The sequence below is a fragment of the Candoia aspera genome, chromosome 9 (genome assembly GCF_035149785.1).
Source record: "Candoia aspera isolate rCanAsp1 chromosome 9, rCanAsp1.hap2, whole genome shotgun sequence".
NCBI lineage: Eukaryota > Metazoa > Chordata > Lepidosauria > Squamata > Boidae > Candoia > Candoia aspera.
Genome location: NC_086161.1, coordinates 18,891,183 through 18,906,099, shown reverse-complemented (window position 1 = coordinate 18,906,099; position 14,917 = coordinate 18,891,183). Strand labels below are relative to the sequence as shown.

General features: G+C 43.2%; 1 protein-coding gene across 3 annotated transcripts in view; it reads left to right on the top strand.

Annotated features, from left to right (window-relative positions):
* The window catches only part of TACC1 (transforming acidic coiled-coil containing protein 1), a 67,332-nt gene extending 55,216 nt beyond the window's left edge, over positions 1-12,116 (top strand). For all 3 annotated transcript variants that reach the window (XM_063310917.1, XM_063310916.1, XM_063310918.1), the window contains exons 7-13: positions 19-159; positions 1,363-1,439; positions 3,920-3,963; positions 5,779-5,939; positions 8,153-8,259; positions 8,521-8,641; positions 11,070-12,116. In XM_063310917.1, coding sequence (XP_063166987.1) covers positions 19-159; positions 1,363-1,439; positions 3,920-3,963; positions 5,779-5,939; positions 8,153-8,259; positions 8,521-8,641; positions 11,070-11,138 — 720 coding nt within the window. In that variant the 3' untranslated portion in view covers positions 11,139-12,116. The remainder of the gene's footprint in view (positions 1-18; positions 160-1,362; positions 1,440-3,919; positions 3,964-5,778; positions 5,940-8,152; positions 8,260-8,520; positions 8,642-11,069) is intronic.
* Positions 12,117-14,917: the final 2,801 nt, after the last annotated feature.

Sequence of the window (14,917 nt, the reverse complement as noted above, 5' to 3'; positions counted from 1 at the left end):
CCGTTCTTCTTTCCACAGGGCAGTCCTGAACTATGTCCTCTGGAAAAGGCTCCTGGAAGTGCACCAGCCAGCATGAGAGGAGGGGCCGAGAGCCCCCTGGATGCCATTTGCCTCAGCGAATCTGATAAGGCAGCAGTTTTGACTCTGATCAGAGAGGAGGTGACCGCCTGATGATTTGATGTGGTCAGGATGTTAGTAATTTGGGGGCTCTTCTCTAGGACTGGGCAAAATTTTCAAGAGGTGCTTTGTCAACAGCCATTGGGACGAGCAACGGACCCCTCTTTAAAAAAGGAAAAGGGTTGTGTTCTTTCAGGGGTGGACATGGCTGTTTTGAAGGTTGTTCCCCTGTCTCTGGGTGCATGTATGACCTTTGCTCTGCTTCACTGGTCAGAGGGTCACAACCGGCCTTCAATTGCAGGTTGGGACAAAAATGGAAATGGGTTTAACCTAATCAATTTCATTCAGCTCATTAAATGTTGGTAATTATTATTCCCAGTGACTTTAATGACTAAGCTTTTTGGAGGGTATCAAAGGCTGGAGAAGAGAATTGCATGCAGCCTAGTACTGCAGTTGGGGTATGTTTGGCCCAGAATAAAAGCTCCTTGGATTGGTAGGACATCCATAGCATTTGAATTCTTTTGGGCTGACATAAATATTTCTGGGACATTGCCAGAGTCCTTTAGGATTGGGGGAAGTAATACATCTTACAAATATGCTAGAAACCTGACCTCTTGCCCCACCCTGACCTGTAGAATTAGGATTTTCTGCCTGCTGTTTCCTTATTTCAAATGTCCTGCTTCACTCTGACCTCAGGGAGATGTGCTCCTCAGACCTGGGCCATAGGTCGGGTCTAGCCTTGAGGACTGAAGGCTGATGTCAACACTGGCCATACATTTGAAAACTATTAGCAGTTTGATACTAATGAAGCCTGGCCCTTTCAGCTATCTCCCTGTTTTAGCCAGGGATTACTTATAATGTGCTGGTGATACTTTTAATTAAGAAAAGTCCTCTTGTAACCAGAGGAGGAGGCTTCTCATCATCTGACAGGACCTTCCCTGACCTGTGCCTTCCAGATGTATCAGCCCATAACCTACATCATTTCTAGATAGCCTGGAAAGATAAAAATTTGTAGCCCAACATATGTACAAGGCATGCAGCTCTTGAGAACGTCCAACTAAGCATCAGTCAAAGTCCACTGATGCATTTGCACATGACACACCTGAAGTACCACTGCAGCACTGCAGCATAGTGAGGTCTCTCCACCTCCCCTCCCCTCCTGACAGCTTCACCACATTTCTTTCAGAGGTGACAGGGCTGCCTTCTGCGGAACCAACAGTTGCATTTTGTATTCATGTTTTATAGATTATATCTAAGGAAATTGAAGCCAATGAATGGAAGAGAAAATATGAAGGAAGTCAGCAGGAAGTTCTGGAAATGAGGTAAAGCAGCAGCAGCGCCAATTCCATATGGTTTCAGATTGTTTACAAGTGTGCAGCCATAGATCACTATATGAAGTTTCCAGAGAGGAAGACTCAAGTTAATTGTCACTGAGTTACTAGAGACTATTCACCAAATTAAGGAATTTGCAATATAATCAATTGCCATCAGTTACACTGACCTGTAATTTGAAGGCTGCCATGACATTTGTAATCTGGGTCATACAATCTGATAGCAAAAACACCACCACTTCAGGATAACATATTATGAATTCAAGACTTCGAGGCTCTTCTCTTCATAGATAAATATAGAGACAGGGAAGCGAGGAATTAAGATCTTCAACCTGGGACTGGCACTATCTAGAATCTTTGCACCTGCAAGATTTGATGGTATCTCCTGTTGATCATTATTATTGGCATAGCTGTGGGAGCCCAATGCAGTATGCACAAAGTTATTTTTAAGAGGCAAAATACTCTCTGAACATCTGCTTTTGGCTATTCCTTGCATGGAGCAAATCTAGAGACTGTGATGGCTCACTTGTCAACCCTAAAATCATACACCAAAAACATCCAGTATTCACCCCACACCCAAGGTGATTTAACAATAGGGCATATCTATGGAAGGAAGAGAATATAACTGGATACACTATTGAGGGTTGATTTCTATGACTTTGGACACTTCAGGGCTCCAAACCATGGTTAAGCAGTCACTTAATATAGATCAGAGTGTTTATAATTAATTAAGGATTTGTGAATTTGAACTGTTTCTGAAGATTAGGCCAAGCTCTGCCTGACAAAGTTGGCTGGAGTTCTTGGTACAAGCCCCTTCCCATGGCAACAGTTACAGATTACCCTATCATTTCTAGGATTGACTACATGGTGCCACCTTTGAAAACTATCCAGAAGCTACAAAATGCAGCAGCCCATCTATAAAGTGCATAATCACCTAACATCAATGTTGGTAGTCATCGCATTGGTGTTGAATAGGCTTCCAAGTACAGAACTGGTGCTGGGGTTGACTTAAAGTGCCCTTTATGGCTTGGCATCAAGTTACCTTCAGGACTTCTTCCTTCAGCTAGGACCAGTCCATCCAGTTAGCTTGTCCCCAGCTGAGAACTTGAGATTCAGGGATGGTGGTCAGGAGACAAGATTTTTCAGTCAATGCTTTCCCCAAAGATCCATATGGTAGATTCCATGATGGTGATTAGAAGAGCAGTGAAGACTGAGCTCTTTCATAGAAGTTTTAATATAAGAGAATATCTGTAGCTCAGGGTTGAACTGTGGAGTCCTTGGTGCTCTCTGAGCTTGGTTGGTTGTTTGCAGACGTTTCATTACCCAGTTGGGTAACATCATCAGTGCTAGTCAGGTAATGAAACATCTGCAAACAAACAACCAAGCTCAGAGAGCACCAAGGACTCCACAGAAGCTTTAATGTGTAAGACTGTTGCTGGGATAGTGGACGCTGTGGGAACCCTGACAGATAATTTCTTGACTCCTTTATGTGTTTCTTTTTATTGACTCTAAATGAAGCTGTTGTAAACCACCAAGCATTCTTGTGTGGGTGAGATAGAAATATAATAAATAAATAGAAGCAGACTTTGAAATATTTCCCAGGAAACACACAGCTCCTTTCCATCCCACATTAAAAAAGGAAATGTTGGGGAGAATCTCTTTGACCTAAAATGGGGAAGAGACTGCGACTGACAACAGAGTATTGACTGGATTCGTGAAAATAGAGCAGCCTAAGGGATGAGGGGAACTGAAAGTCACCACATCTGGACAGCTTGCCAAATTGAGGAAGCCTGGGGTAGGTTTTGAAGTTGCTCTGTCACAAAACTGGCTGGGTCACTCTTAGTCTAACCTCCATCTAGGAATGCAAGGATAACATTTGGCAGGGTTTGAGGGAGAAAATCCTGTGTTGGCTGCTAAGAAAGAAGATAGGAAAACCCAAAATCAACCCCAAAATCTTGTGGGGAGAGGTTGGGCAGTCACAGTCAATGTGGCCTCCCTCACAAGATTCCTGTAAGAAGGAAACTGAGGAAGCATGCACCTTTCTTATGAAACCAAGAGGTACAAAATTAGACAAGTAGGTGAATCAAACCCACCACAATATACCAGCATGCTTTGGCATCATGATTCGAAAGGCAAACCAGTTGACAGTGCAGCAGGTAATAATTCTTCAATTACCTTTACATGCATTTGATTATGGAAGCTATCTGTAAGGAAGGACATCATGATGTGGTGTTTGACATTCCATTTCCAATCTGGTGACTCTCCAGGTATGGTGGGTCAGAACGTCTAAGTCTTCTGAAACTGGCATGTCCAGTCATCTAGCACAGGGTGATGTAGCTTGCCTACCTAGGAATATATTAAAAAGAAATTGCTGGAAAAGAGAGGATGTCAAAAGTATCTGGGTTTACCAGAGAAGGGAAAAATTAACAACACTTCTGTTTCTCATATCTTTACTTCTGCCTCCTCTTTAGGAAGATTGTGGCTGAATATGAGAAGACGATTGCGCAGATGATAGGTAAGCAAGCACCAGGTGGCAGACACGCACCTGAAAATTAGTGGTAGGAACAAGTAAGGAAGTCAGCATGTTCAGGTTCACACCTGCCTGCAAACATTCAGCCCAATCGTTGTTTTAGAGCTTTTTCTTATGCTCGTAGAGTTTCTCCTCTTTTTTCCCTCTAGTCCATAAACTAAATAAACAAAAACTGCCAACCTTGCAGTTCGAAAACATGCAAATGTGAGTAGATTAATAGGTACCGCTTTGGCGGGCAGGTAACGGCATTCCGTTTAGTCATGCCGGCCACATGACCATGGAGGAAGTGTCTATGGACAAACGCCAGCTCTTCGGCTTTGAAACGGAGATGAGCACCGCCCCCTAGAGTTGGACACGACTGGACTTAATGTCAAGGGAAACCTTTACCTTTACCTTTTACCATAATGTGCAGAAAGTGGAGAGACACCTGCAACTATTTATACTTGTGATGCTTTGGCTGTAGATTATGTAGGTGGACTAGAGATAGGAGAGAGTTAAGAATGGCAGATGGTGGGATGGGGGAGAACCATCTGCTCCAATCAAAGGTAGGGGGTCTTTTAAAAGTATACTTTAAGAACCATTCCTATGACTTGAGCACATGACTCAGGCTGCGTATTACTAGCTTTGCAGATGGCAGCCTGGATCTTGTTTTATCAGCACTGTTAGAACTTGAAGGAAGGACTAAATTGATAGCTTCGTAAATATATGTTGCAAGTTTCCCAGGGCTCTCTCTCAGTTGTTATAGTGTGAAGCATTAAGCTTCTAGAGAAACCACACTTGACTGCTGTTAATTGTGAAGACACAATTAGAAGTGTATGAGTGACACCTATTGAAATCTCAGAACAGAGCTGATTTGCTGCAGATTTCTTCGTGATCAGAGATAGGACCCCAGTCCTATAAGAAGCCCTGCTCTTTCTCATAAATGGCAGAAATATTTCTGATTATACAAAATATTCCAAACTGAATTCTATAAATGAATAGAATTGTAACTGATTTTTTCCATTGCATCTAGTACATACAGTCTGTACTTGGATTGCTCATATTTGCAGCAGAAAATCTATGCTCTGCTCTGCCAGTCTGTTGCTTGTAGTACAGGTACTCTCTTTGATGGAAGTGTTTCTAGAGATAGTTACTTTTATCTTTAACTAATGGCAAAAAGCTGAGTCCAAAGCGATTCTGTAGGCCTTGCAGTTTGGACAAAACGTTTTGAGGAACTCAAATTGCTAGCTTGTGGATGAGCAACCTATAGCCCCACATCTCATTTACAGCCCCCTCCCAGATGGATGGGGCTGATTATTTTGGATCCTTTTCTCCTGGGGAGGGGGTTGTTAATGGGTGAAATGGGCACCTTAATTCTTGCAAAGGCTTGAACCAACTGCATTCCTTAGAAACCTGAAATCCCTGAACAAGCAACCTGATTCTTTCTGTTTTGAGGGAGGTTTGATAGGTAAAATCCGTCTCTCTCCTAGGACAGCCACCAGATGTGGTGGATTTCCACTTCCAGAATTCTCAGCAACGGCCATGTAGATTTACAAAGTCCACACATCTGGAGGGCACCCACATTTTGGAAGGCTGGCTTTAGATAGATACTTTGCCTCTTAAAAACCCCAAAAGCCCTGAATAGGAAAATACAAACAGCTAAAAATGTTGGCTCCACTCACTCTAGTGGCATCATGTTCCCTGCATGAAAAAGTGCATCCTGAAGCTGAACAAGGTTGCTGTCTTCTGCTCACTTGATATCTGTTGGCCAGAGGCCTGTTGAGGCAGAAGTATCACTCCCTTTTGCCTTTGAATTCACAGAGGATGAGCAGAGAACCAACATGGCATCCCAGAAGAGTCTCCAACAGCTGACAATGGAGAAAGAACAAGCCTTGTCTGACCTGAATTCGGTGGAGAGGTCTCTGTCCGATCTATTCAGGAGATACGAGAATCTGAAAGGAGTCCTGGAAGGTTTCAAGAAGGTCCTTTCTTTGTTTAAAAGTCCCTTTTTCCTCCTTCCTTGTTAGCCCAAGAGCATGGGTTTTCCTTCACTGAAGGCCAGGGATGCACAATTTAAGGGCCCCCGGTGTGTTGGTTGCAGCACTACAGCTCTAAACCCTCTGACAAGATGTTGTTTTTAATGTGACAGAAACATAGAAACGCAGAGAGTAGTCACATTAGGTGCTCTTAACTAATTTAATTGAATTTGAACTAAGTTTTAATTGCATGGGATCAAATGTAGGTGTTGTACCAGTCCTCTTTTCTGCTTTATCCTGGCCCTGTCTACCTTCTGGATCAAGATGCAGCCATGCTCTTGATGGATTGGAATTATGGCTCAGTGCTAAAAAGTTAGCTTTGCTTGCTTGCTTCTTCTGCTGTATCAACCAGGTGATGGGGAATAGGAAGGATCTCTGCCAAAGAACTTATATCCGTTAGAAGAATCAGTATTAGATAAGATAGAACAGATAGGCTGGGTTCACACATCACTCCAATCCATGATTTATCAAAATATGGTCTGTAGAATAAACATCCACAGAAGGTGCTATGCCAAAACAAACCACACAGTAGCTAACTGGAATATGTGCATCTTGCCTCTAACTGATGGTGCAAGGACTTCTGATGTTCCTCCAACCTTAAGGAGAATGGCTATAGATCTGGAATGAAACTTATCTCTGTGTATAAGACCCCATGTTCTGTTGCCTGAATCATCAGTTAAAAGTTCTCAAGTAGAACTTGCAAGGGGCAGGCTAGAATTCTGTACTAACCCCAAAATGTGATTAATTGGCTTTTTGAAGTGGGTGGATCCAAGCTTTGTGGTTTCTAAACCATGATTCATAGTCGAGTCTAGGATAAACATCTCTTACCAGCTTAAGGACCATACTGGCTGTGACATGTTAAGGGCAGCACTTGAAAACTGGGCAGAGCCAGGGCCCAGTTTAGGAAGAGGTGTTTTTTTTCCCTTAAAGGGAGAAAAAAGGGATTTTAAAAGAGATTTTATAATGTTAAGGGGTAAAACAGTTGCCTTAAGCTTCTTTAAGGCTTAAGGCATCCATTTTGCCTCTTCAACCCTCTAAATCTCCTCAGAGTTCAAAGTATTGGCTTCATCCACTGTGGATCGGTTCTAGGGACTCCAAAAAGATTCCTGACAGGCTGCAAGTGGCCTCAGTGACTCTTCAAAGAATCATCAGGTTGGAAGAGACATTGAAGGTTGTCCAGTCCAACCCTCTGCCCAGGACTGCAATCCTCAGAGAGTCCCAGATAAATGGCTGTTCACTTCTTGTACAGATAGTCCTCATTTAGTGACCACAATTGGGATTGGCAACTCATTCATTAAGTGAAGTGGTTGCTAAGTGAAACTTTAACTGTGCTTATGATCTTACTTCAGCTGTCCTTTGTTTTACAGACCTGTGAAAGTCATAAATGTGAGGATAGGTGGTAAAGTTACTTTTTCATCACTGTTGTAACTGTGAAAGGTCACTAAAAAGGACTACCTGTAATTCTGCTTCAGATGTTATGCCAGTTGTGGTTTATTCAGTAAACTGTTTATAATAAAACCATAACTTAACCTAATGTGTCAACCCATTTTGTATTTACATCCTGAAATAATAACAAGCGACTGTGGAAATGTAGACATGCAAAGCTCTTTAGTTTCAGAACCATGCAGAAGGACAAAGAAGTATCTGGTTTTTCTCCATTTTTAAAAACGATTAAGAGCCTCATGTGGCACAGAGTGGTAGGCGGCAGTATTGCAACCGAAACTCTCCCCACGACTTGAGTTCAGTCCCAGCGGAAGCTGGATTCTCAGATAGCCGGCTCAGGACAGCTCAGCCTCCCATCCTTCTGAGGTTGGTAAAATGAGCACCCAGCTTGCTGGGGAAGGTGACGACTGGGGAAGGCAATGGCAAACCACCCCGCTCTATAGTCTGCCAAGAAAACGCCATGAAAGGGGCATCCCCCAAAGAGTCAGAAAATGACTCAGGGACCTTTCTCTTTCTTTCTAAAAATGATTAGGGTGTTGTTTTTTTTTAATTATAACTGTTTTTAAATGAACTACTTAATGTTTTTTTAATGTCCTGCTGAACTGCATCTCCAGCTTCTTTCCGATGATTTTGAGCCCGAGAGATACGTTTTTTTAAAAAATAAGATACGGGATATCCATCTGAGGTTTTTCCTTCCTTTGCCTTTTTTCTTCTAGAATGAAGAGGCATTGAAGAAGTGTGCTCAGGATTACCTCAATCGGGTCAAACAAGAGGAGCAGCGCTATCAGGCCTTGAAAATCCATGCAGAGGAGAAGCTGGACAAGTAAGATCAGTCATGGTGGCTTCCCTGCAACATTCCAATCCATAACTGAGTGCCATGTGCAAAAAAGGAGCTGTGGAAGTTTCAGGTCTGCATGCGTCCCCCTTCACATGACTCTTCCTCTCAGATGACCCAGAGAAGACAAGGGCCAGAATTCAGTGGTTTGATGTTACATGTCAATTGGGAATTGGGATATTCAACAATTCACAGAGTTTTTATCTTTACACCCTCTCTCACTCCTGTGCCCCCTCCCCTTTGTTCTAGAGCCAATGAAGAAATTGCTCAGGTGCGGACTAAGGCGAACGCTGAGAGTGCAGCTCTCCATGCCGGACTCCGAAAAGAACAAATGAGGGTCGAGTCTCTTGAAAGGACCCTCCAGCAGAAGGTGATTCCCCCCCAACCCCCGTCATCTCTTTCTCTACTTCACTTGCTTTTTCTGCTGGAGAAAATTGTCTAAAATTCACTCTACATTTGTCCTGGAATTGGGTCAAGATGATGGCTTTTATAGTTCAGCATATTCAGCCTTGACTGGACTGTACCACCTCAGGCACACCTAGGGGGTTGAATCACTCAACCTTTCCCTTGATGTTGCTAGATTTTGTTGTCTCCAACATATTTGTTAAAGGCCCTTGGGAATAAAAGTATTTTTGCCTGCTGGCAGAAAGAAAACAGAGGGAATCTGCCTGACCATCTAAGAAGAGGAGGTTTCAAAGCCAAGGGTCTACCACCAAGGAGATCCAGCCATGCATTCCCACCAAACATCTTTCTGATGACCATGAGCCCAAGAGAAAGCTTTTCCCCCGAACCTTAAAAGCCTGGGTTAGAGTTAGAAATCATTTCAACAATAAGGAGCAGGTGCAAAACCTACACTCTAGATTTTAGAAGTTGTCACTAGACAAATGTACAGATAGTCCTCACTTAACTGCCACAATTGGGACCAGAATTTTGGTCACTAAGCAATGCAGCCACTAAGCAAATCTGACCCAATTTTATGACCTTTTTTGTGGTGATCATTAAGTAAGTCACTGGAGTAATTTAGTGAACCACATGGTCATTAAGCAAATCACACGGTTCCCCATTGATTTTGCTTGCCGGAAGTCAGCTGGAAAGGTCAAAAATGCCAGTGACATGACTGTGGGATGCTGTGACACTTATAAATGTGAACCAATTGCCAAGCGCCTGAATCGCAATTGTGTGACTGTGGGGGCGCTGTGACAGTTGTAAATGTGAGGACTGGTTGTACATTTTTAGCATCATTGTAAAGTCCAAACCATTGTTAAACGAATGGTCATTAAGTGAGGACCACCTGTAGCAATATATGGAGCTAACCTTGAAAAAGGAGTGCAAGAACAGTTAGATAAACTTAAATTTAGCCCTGGGAATGAAGAACCTGTGAGAAAGAAACTCAAGATAAGCCCACCTTGATTCTCTTTGGTATAAGAGGGAGCAGAGGGAAACTACGTCAGGCTTTCACGTTCTGATATACCCTACGACGATAGAGTTCCAGTAGTCCTTGTGTTGTCTGTTTCTTGACCTGATCCACCTTAAAAAGCTGGCAACTTGGAAAGTAGCACATTTGTAATGTTTCCTGTATGGCCACAATGACACATGCCTTATGACCCATTCTGATGGTATTATGTCATACCCAAGGCTATCTATCTATGATGTTGGAAACTCAGTTGATTTAAAATGCAGCAGACCTTCTGGCTGACTTTGGGGCAGAACGATTCCCTTGATGAAACAGGTCTACCAGCTACTGGAGTATTTTCTAGACACAATTCAAAGTGCTGGTTGTAGTTAGTGCTGTGCAGAAAATTTCACCCGCTTTTCTTTTTCTATCAGTTCCCATTCCATTCTTTTTTCTTGGGTTTTAAACATAAATACCTGGATGAAAAAGAAGTGTTTCTCAATGTATTTCAGCCAGCTTCTGCTGAGACCCTATTTTATGTCAGCTTTAGAGAAAAGGATTGTACAAGAATTACTTACTTAAATGGTTAAAAAACTTTTGCCCTGCAGCTCACTTACTTACTGGGGAATGCAGTTGCATTCATCAGAAACTTTAGATGGGAACTGTGAATCACTGCTGGGTTGCTACATTTTTCATCTATGCTTCCTGTTTTCTATTGAGACATGAATAAATCCAGAGCAACTCATGCAGTCTTTAAAATACAATCAAAATACACTCGTGCATAGTTTAATAATTGCAGAAACGTGAGGCATTCAAAAGGTCGTATTCATGGAACTAAATTGCAGAAGAAGTCAACTTCTTCTGCTTAAATGAAGGCTTTAAATAACATATTTATTAAGCAGAAATAAAATTTAAATTTAAAAATATAAGATTATTCTCATCTTCCTAGCTGTGTCAGTTCACACTGAAAACTGGGTGCCAGAAAATTTGGAAATTAGACCAGACTTCCCCCCCCCAATTATCAAAGGTGGGGACTGGGCCTCCACAGATTTTTTTTCTTGCAAGTTACTTCTTTCTGTCTCATTCAAAAGTGATGGTGGGAAACATGTTGCAGAACCAGTTCTGAGCTTTGAGAACACTCCCATCATGTACAATAGTGCTGGAGTTGGGACATAAGAATTTGGTTGCATTTTGTATGTTGTATGGTATGTCAAGGAGAACTAACGTCAGGAGAATGGGTTGGACTGAATGTCATGCACTATGGGAATGATACTAATTTGCACCATCAGAGAAGGTTCTGGGTAATCAGCACTTCACTTCTAGTTTTATTTACTTTATTTATTTATTTATTGATTGATTGATTGATTGATCGATCTATTTATTTATTCGTTCATTCTTTTTTCAGAATCAGGAAATTGAAGAGCTGACAAAGATCTGCGATGAGCTGATTGCCAAGCTAGGAAAGACTGACTGATGACCCGGTGTCTGTCATCTGGAGCACCACACTTGGTTTCTTCCTGCTGTCTGTCTGTATCTTCCAGCGAGCATCTTGCCTTATTTTTCCAGAAATAATCTTCTCCCCCTTCACGGCAGCAAGAAAAAGCACCTGCTTCTGTATCAAAGAACTACCGTCTGCAAGACGAGTAATGATTGCTCTGTTAGTTTTCATTTCCTGCAGTGTAGTTTAGACCTTCCTGCCTATTCAGTGTTTGCAGCCTGTCCTGACTGCTTGAAGCCAACGGATAGGAGCAGGATGCGTGTTAGAGATGTTGATAGCTTTGCACAGAAGAGTTTCTGCACCTGGTTGAGGCTTTGGCCCGCAGAAGCTGCTGCATCAGTGCCTCGGGGACAGTCACCTAAGGAAAGAGCAGTGTTGGGAATACTTGAGTTGAAGGCCAGAAAGTGAAATGCAGCTTAATTGAATAGATGTTCCCCTGCATGCATTAGTACCATCCCAGAAAAGGCACAAGTGGAAGACAACTTCAACTGCCTGTAAAGGCACAAGGGACAAAGCCAATGCAGATGCCACTGTTCCTCAAGGGAAGATGCCCAGATTCCAGATGAAAATTGATTGGCTTTCCTGGGGGCATGGCATCTTTGCCAACAGCAGTCAGCAACAAAGGAAAGTAACTCCTCCCTCTCTTGATCAACACAAATAATGTGCTTGAGGCACATTGACACTCAGACAGGTCCATGGTGTCGTAAGCTTTGTGGGTTTGAAAGTATGGGCCATGATAAATCAATGAGCCCTAAAGGCAGCCTTCTTAGGCCTGAGTGCCCACAAGATGTGTGGATTTTGAGCTTAATGGTATTCCCAGCAATGGTCCTGCCAGCTGGGGGAGTTTGGGGCTCTGGAGTCTGAAAAGCACTTGGGATGGGGAAGGTTAAGATAAGGTGCCATGTGTCTCTTAAAGAAGTGCAGCTGGCTGATTTTGGATCTGTCTATTAGTGCACTTTAAAACCATGGCCGGAGTATAGTGGTCCACAGAGTGAACTTTGAGTGAAGGCTCTTCCAGAATAGGAAGAGCAGCTTTACAAATACCCAAATACACACACACACACATCCCATTCCCTGTCTTAGCAGTTTTCTCTGTCCAGACAAGAACCAGGGAATAGAGTGCAATGAAAAGCAAGTGAAGAAATAGAAGTCAAACTTCCTTGCACCAAGTTCTGATGGCTATAGCTCCTTCCCATGCCTCACACAGGTTCCCTCAGAATTTGATATAATTTCAAATGTAAAATGACCTTCAAAGAACATTCCTCACTCCTCACAGTTGAGATAATTGACATGGATATTTGCCTAGGAACCGCAAATGTCCTGGCAAATTTTGTGGTGACCGAAATTTGCCAAGACAATTAAAGGCAGGAATCTGGCTGATAAACAAAAGTTTATCAGCCAGATTCCTGCCTTCCAGCATTCGGGCCCAAGACCTTTTGACATTTCTCCCCTTTTTGGTGATCCACCAAACCACTGTGATTAGTCCAGTAAGGAATGCTCAAAAATGGATACTTAAAGAGGCCCCAAGTTGCCCCAGTCCAGATGTTGGAGCTGCCCCTTCCAGAATTGAGAATCGTAATTGCGACACATCTGAAAGATGCCAGTTTGGGATGGCTGGTGTGAACATTTTTTGTATCGTGTTGGCACTGGCGCCTTGCATACTCTGGCTGTATCAAGTAAACAGTGGAGATTTTTCTCTGCTTGCAGTGATCAGCTGTTGAAATTCGTAGCACAGTTCCTCTGCTGCTATTCCACTTGCACTGAATTCTGCATGCAGAAGGGAGTTCCTTCTGTAGGAAGGCAGTTCCAGAGATCAAGCCATTCTGTGGATTGTTGGCTTTGTTTCTAAAGAGCCCATCATGCATGCAGCGAAGCTGCATTAGGAGGAGGGCGGCATTTCTGGGGGCTACCCAAATGGTCCATGCCTCCACCTTGCAACTTCCAAATACATTGCGAGGGCTTTGTGCTACTGTTGCCAAGCCGTTGCTCTCCAGAAGTAGTGTGCAGCGACGTCCACTATTCCTGGCCAGTGCTGGCTGGAGATGATAGGAATTCTGGTGCATCACATCTGGAGAGGATCTGGTAAGAAGCTTCTAGCTGTCAGAGATGCAGATTGAAATCTCTCTCATCTGACCCATAATATGAACTTCTCTCTTTCTGAGGAGGATTGGCATGCCATTCCTGAATAGGAGCTCTACTTGCAAGCTTCTCTGAAACCTTTTACTGATGTCTCATGCAGTTATCTTTCAACTGAAAGTCCTCCTCCTCTGCACTTTGCTATTACACATCATTGGTCCCCCTACCATGCTGCTGCTTCCCAGTGAATTGATGTTGCAGAACAGAGCTGAGATACAACCAAGTGTTTGTACCAGGCCAAATTTCTTGGGCCCAGTGCTCTTGGGATCATGGAGTCAGGTGGAAAATTGCTCTAAAGAATTTTGTTGAGTCCTTAGCTACTGGGGATAGAGTTGGCTTAACTGCATATCAGACCTGGGTATGGATCTAGGAGCTCTTATTGCCATCCCCAGGCAATAGATTCTGGCCTGTGGAATAGCATTGGGAAGATCTGTCTTGCTATTATTGCGGGGGACCTGCTGTCTGTTCCTGTAAAAACTATCATCCTGCAAATGAGGTATTGATCACTTTAGCAGGCTGTACTGGTAGCATCCTGCACCTGAATCAAGGATGGAGAACTTGTGGCCTTCAAGCTGTTCAACTCTGACTTGCATCCACCCCAACTGGCATGGTCAGGAACGATGGGGATTGCATGCAGACGTTGGCTACGGGTTGTCCACCTTTGACTAAAGGAAGGAGGAATCAAAGAAATGCAAGGTTTGTCCTGCAAGCACTCCCTGTCTTCTCCCTCCATGGTTTAATACCATCCTCCAGCTGTATGCTGGATGTTCAGTGGTTGCACTTTTGTCTGTGGTGTGTTTTGTGTGGGTGTGTGTCTTCACATGCACACTGTGCCAAATTATCTTGTGTTTCGTGTGCCTCTCAAGCATGCCACTAAAGGGTGGACAAAGAAGATTCCTAAGGAATGATACTATTAACTATAATATGGTTACTGTAGTTTGTTCAGATATGAAAATTGTGTGCGCACGCATGGGTGTGTATGTATGTGTGTGGAGATTATATATATCCATCATATCTATGTATATGATGGATATAGTTCTACATAGTGTTGGGGTGTGGGTGTCTGTGTGTGATTGAAATCTGTAGAACTGTTGCACCTCATACAGCTTTGTGTGGCAAAACGCTACTCAGACTGGCTGCTAATTCTGTCCATAAAATCTCCTCCATCCACAGCCACAGCTTCTGCCAGTCTACAATGTTTTCCAAACTATTTGAAAGCGGAGCACTGCTCTTAAGAATTGTGTGCCTAAAAGCAATATAAGGCACTGCAGCCAACAAGACGCGTTTCCACCAGCACTTGGTTGATTGCGCACTGCTCACACTGTGTAGATGTCCCACACGAGCAACTCTCAGCCAGAGGGAAGCCGCAGGGTTTATGCAGCGAACACCCAATTTGTTCCATAATCATTCACGTTGGCTGAAGTCGCACCACCTTACCCTATTCCTGGTTTTGAGCTGTCTAAACACCTTAGATAGTTTTTGCCACTTAGTTCTACTGATGGCAATACAAGCACACAGCTGCAGCTCCATAACTTGCAAGATATATTATAGGTTTAAGGTTATCCTCTTGGTGAAAGTGTTAATAGCCAAGAGGACGCTATCTGTGCCTGGAACTCCAA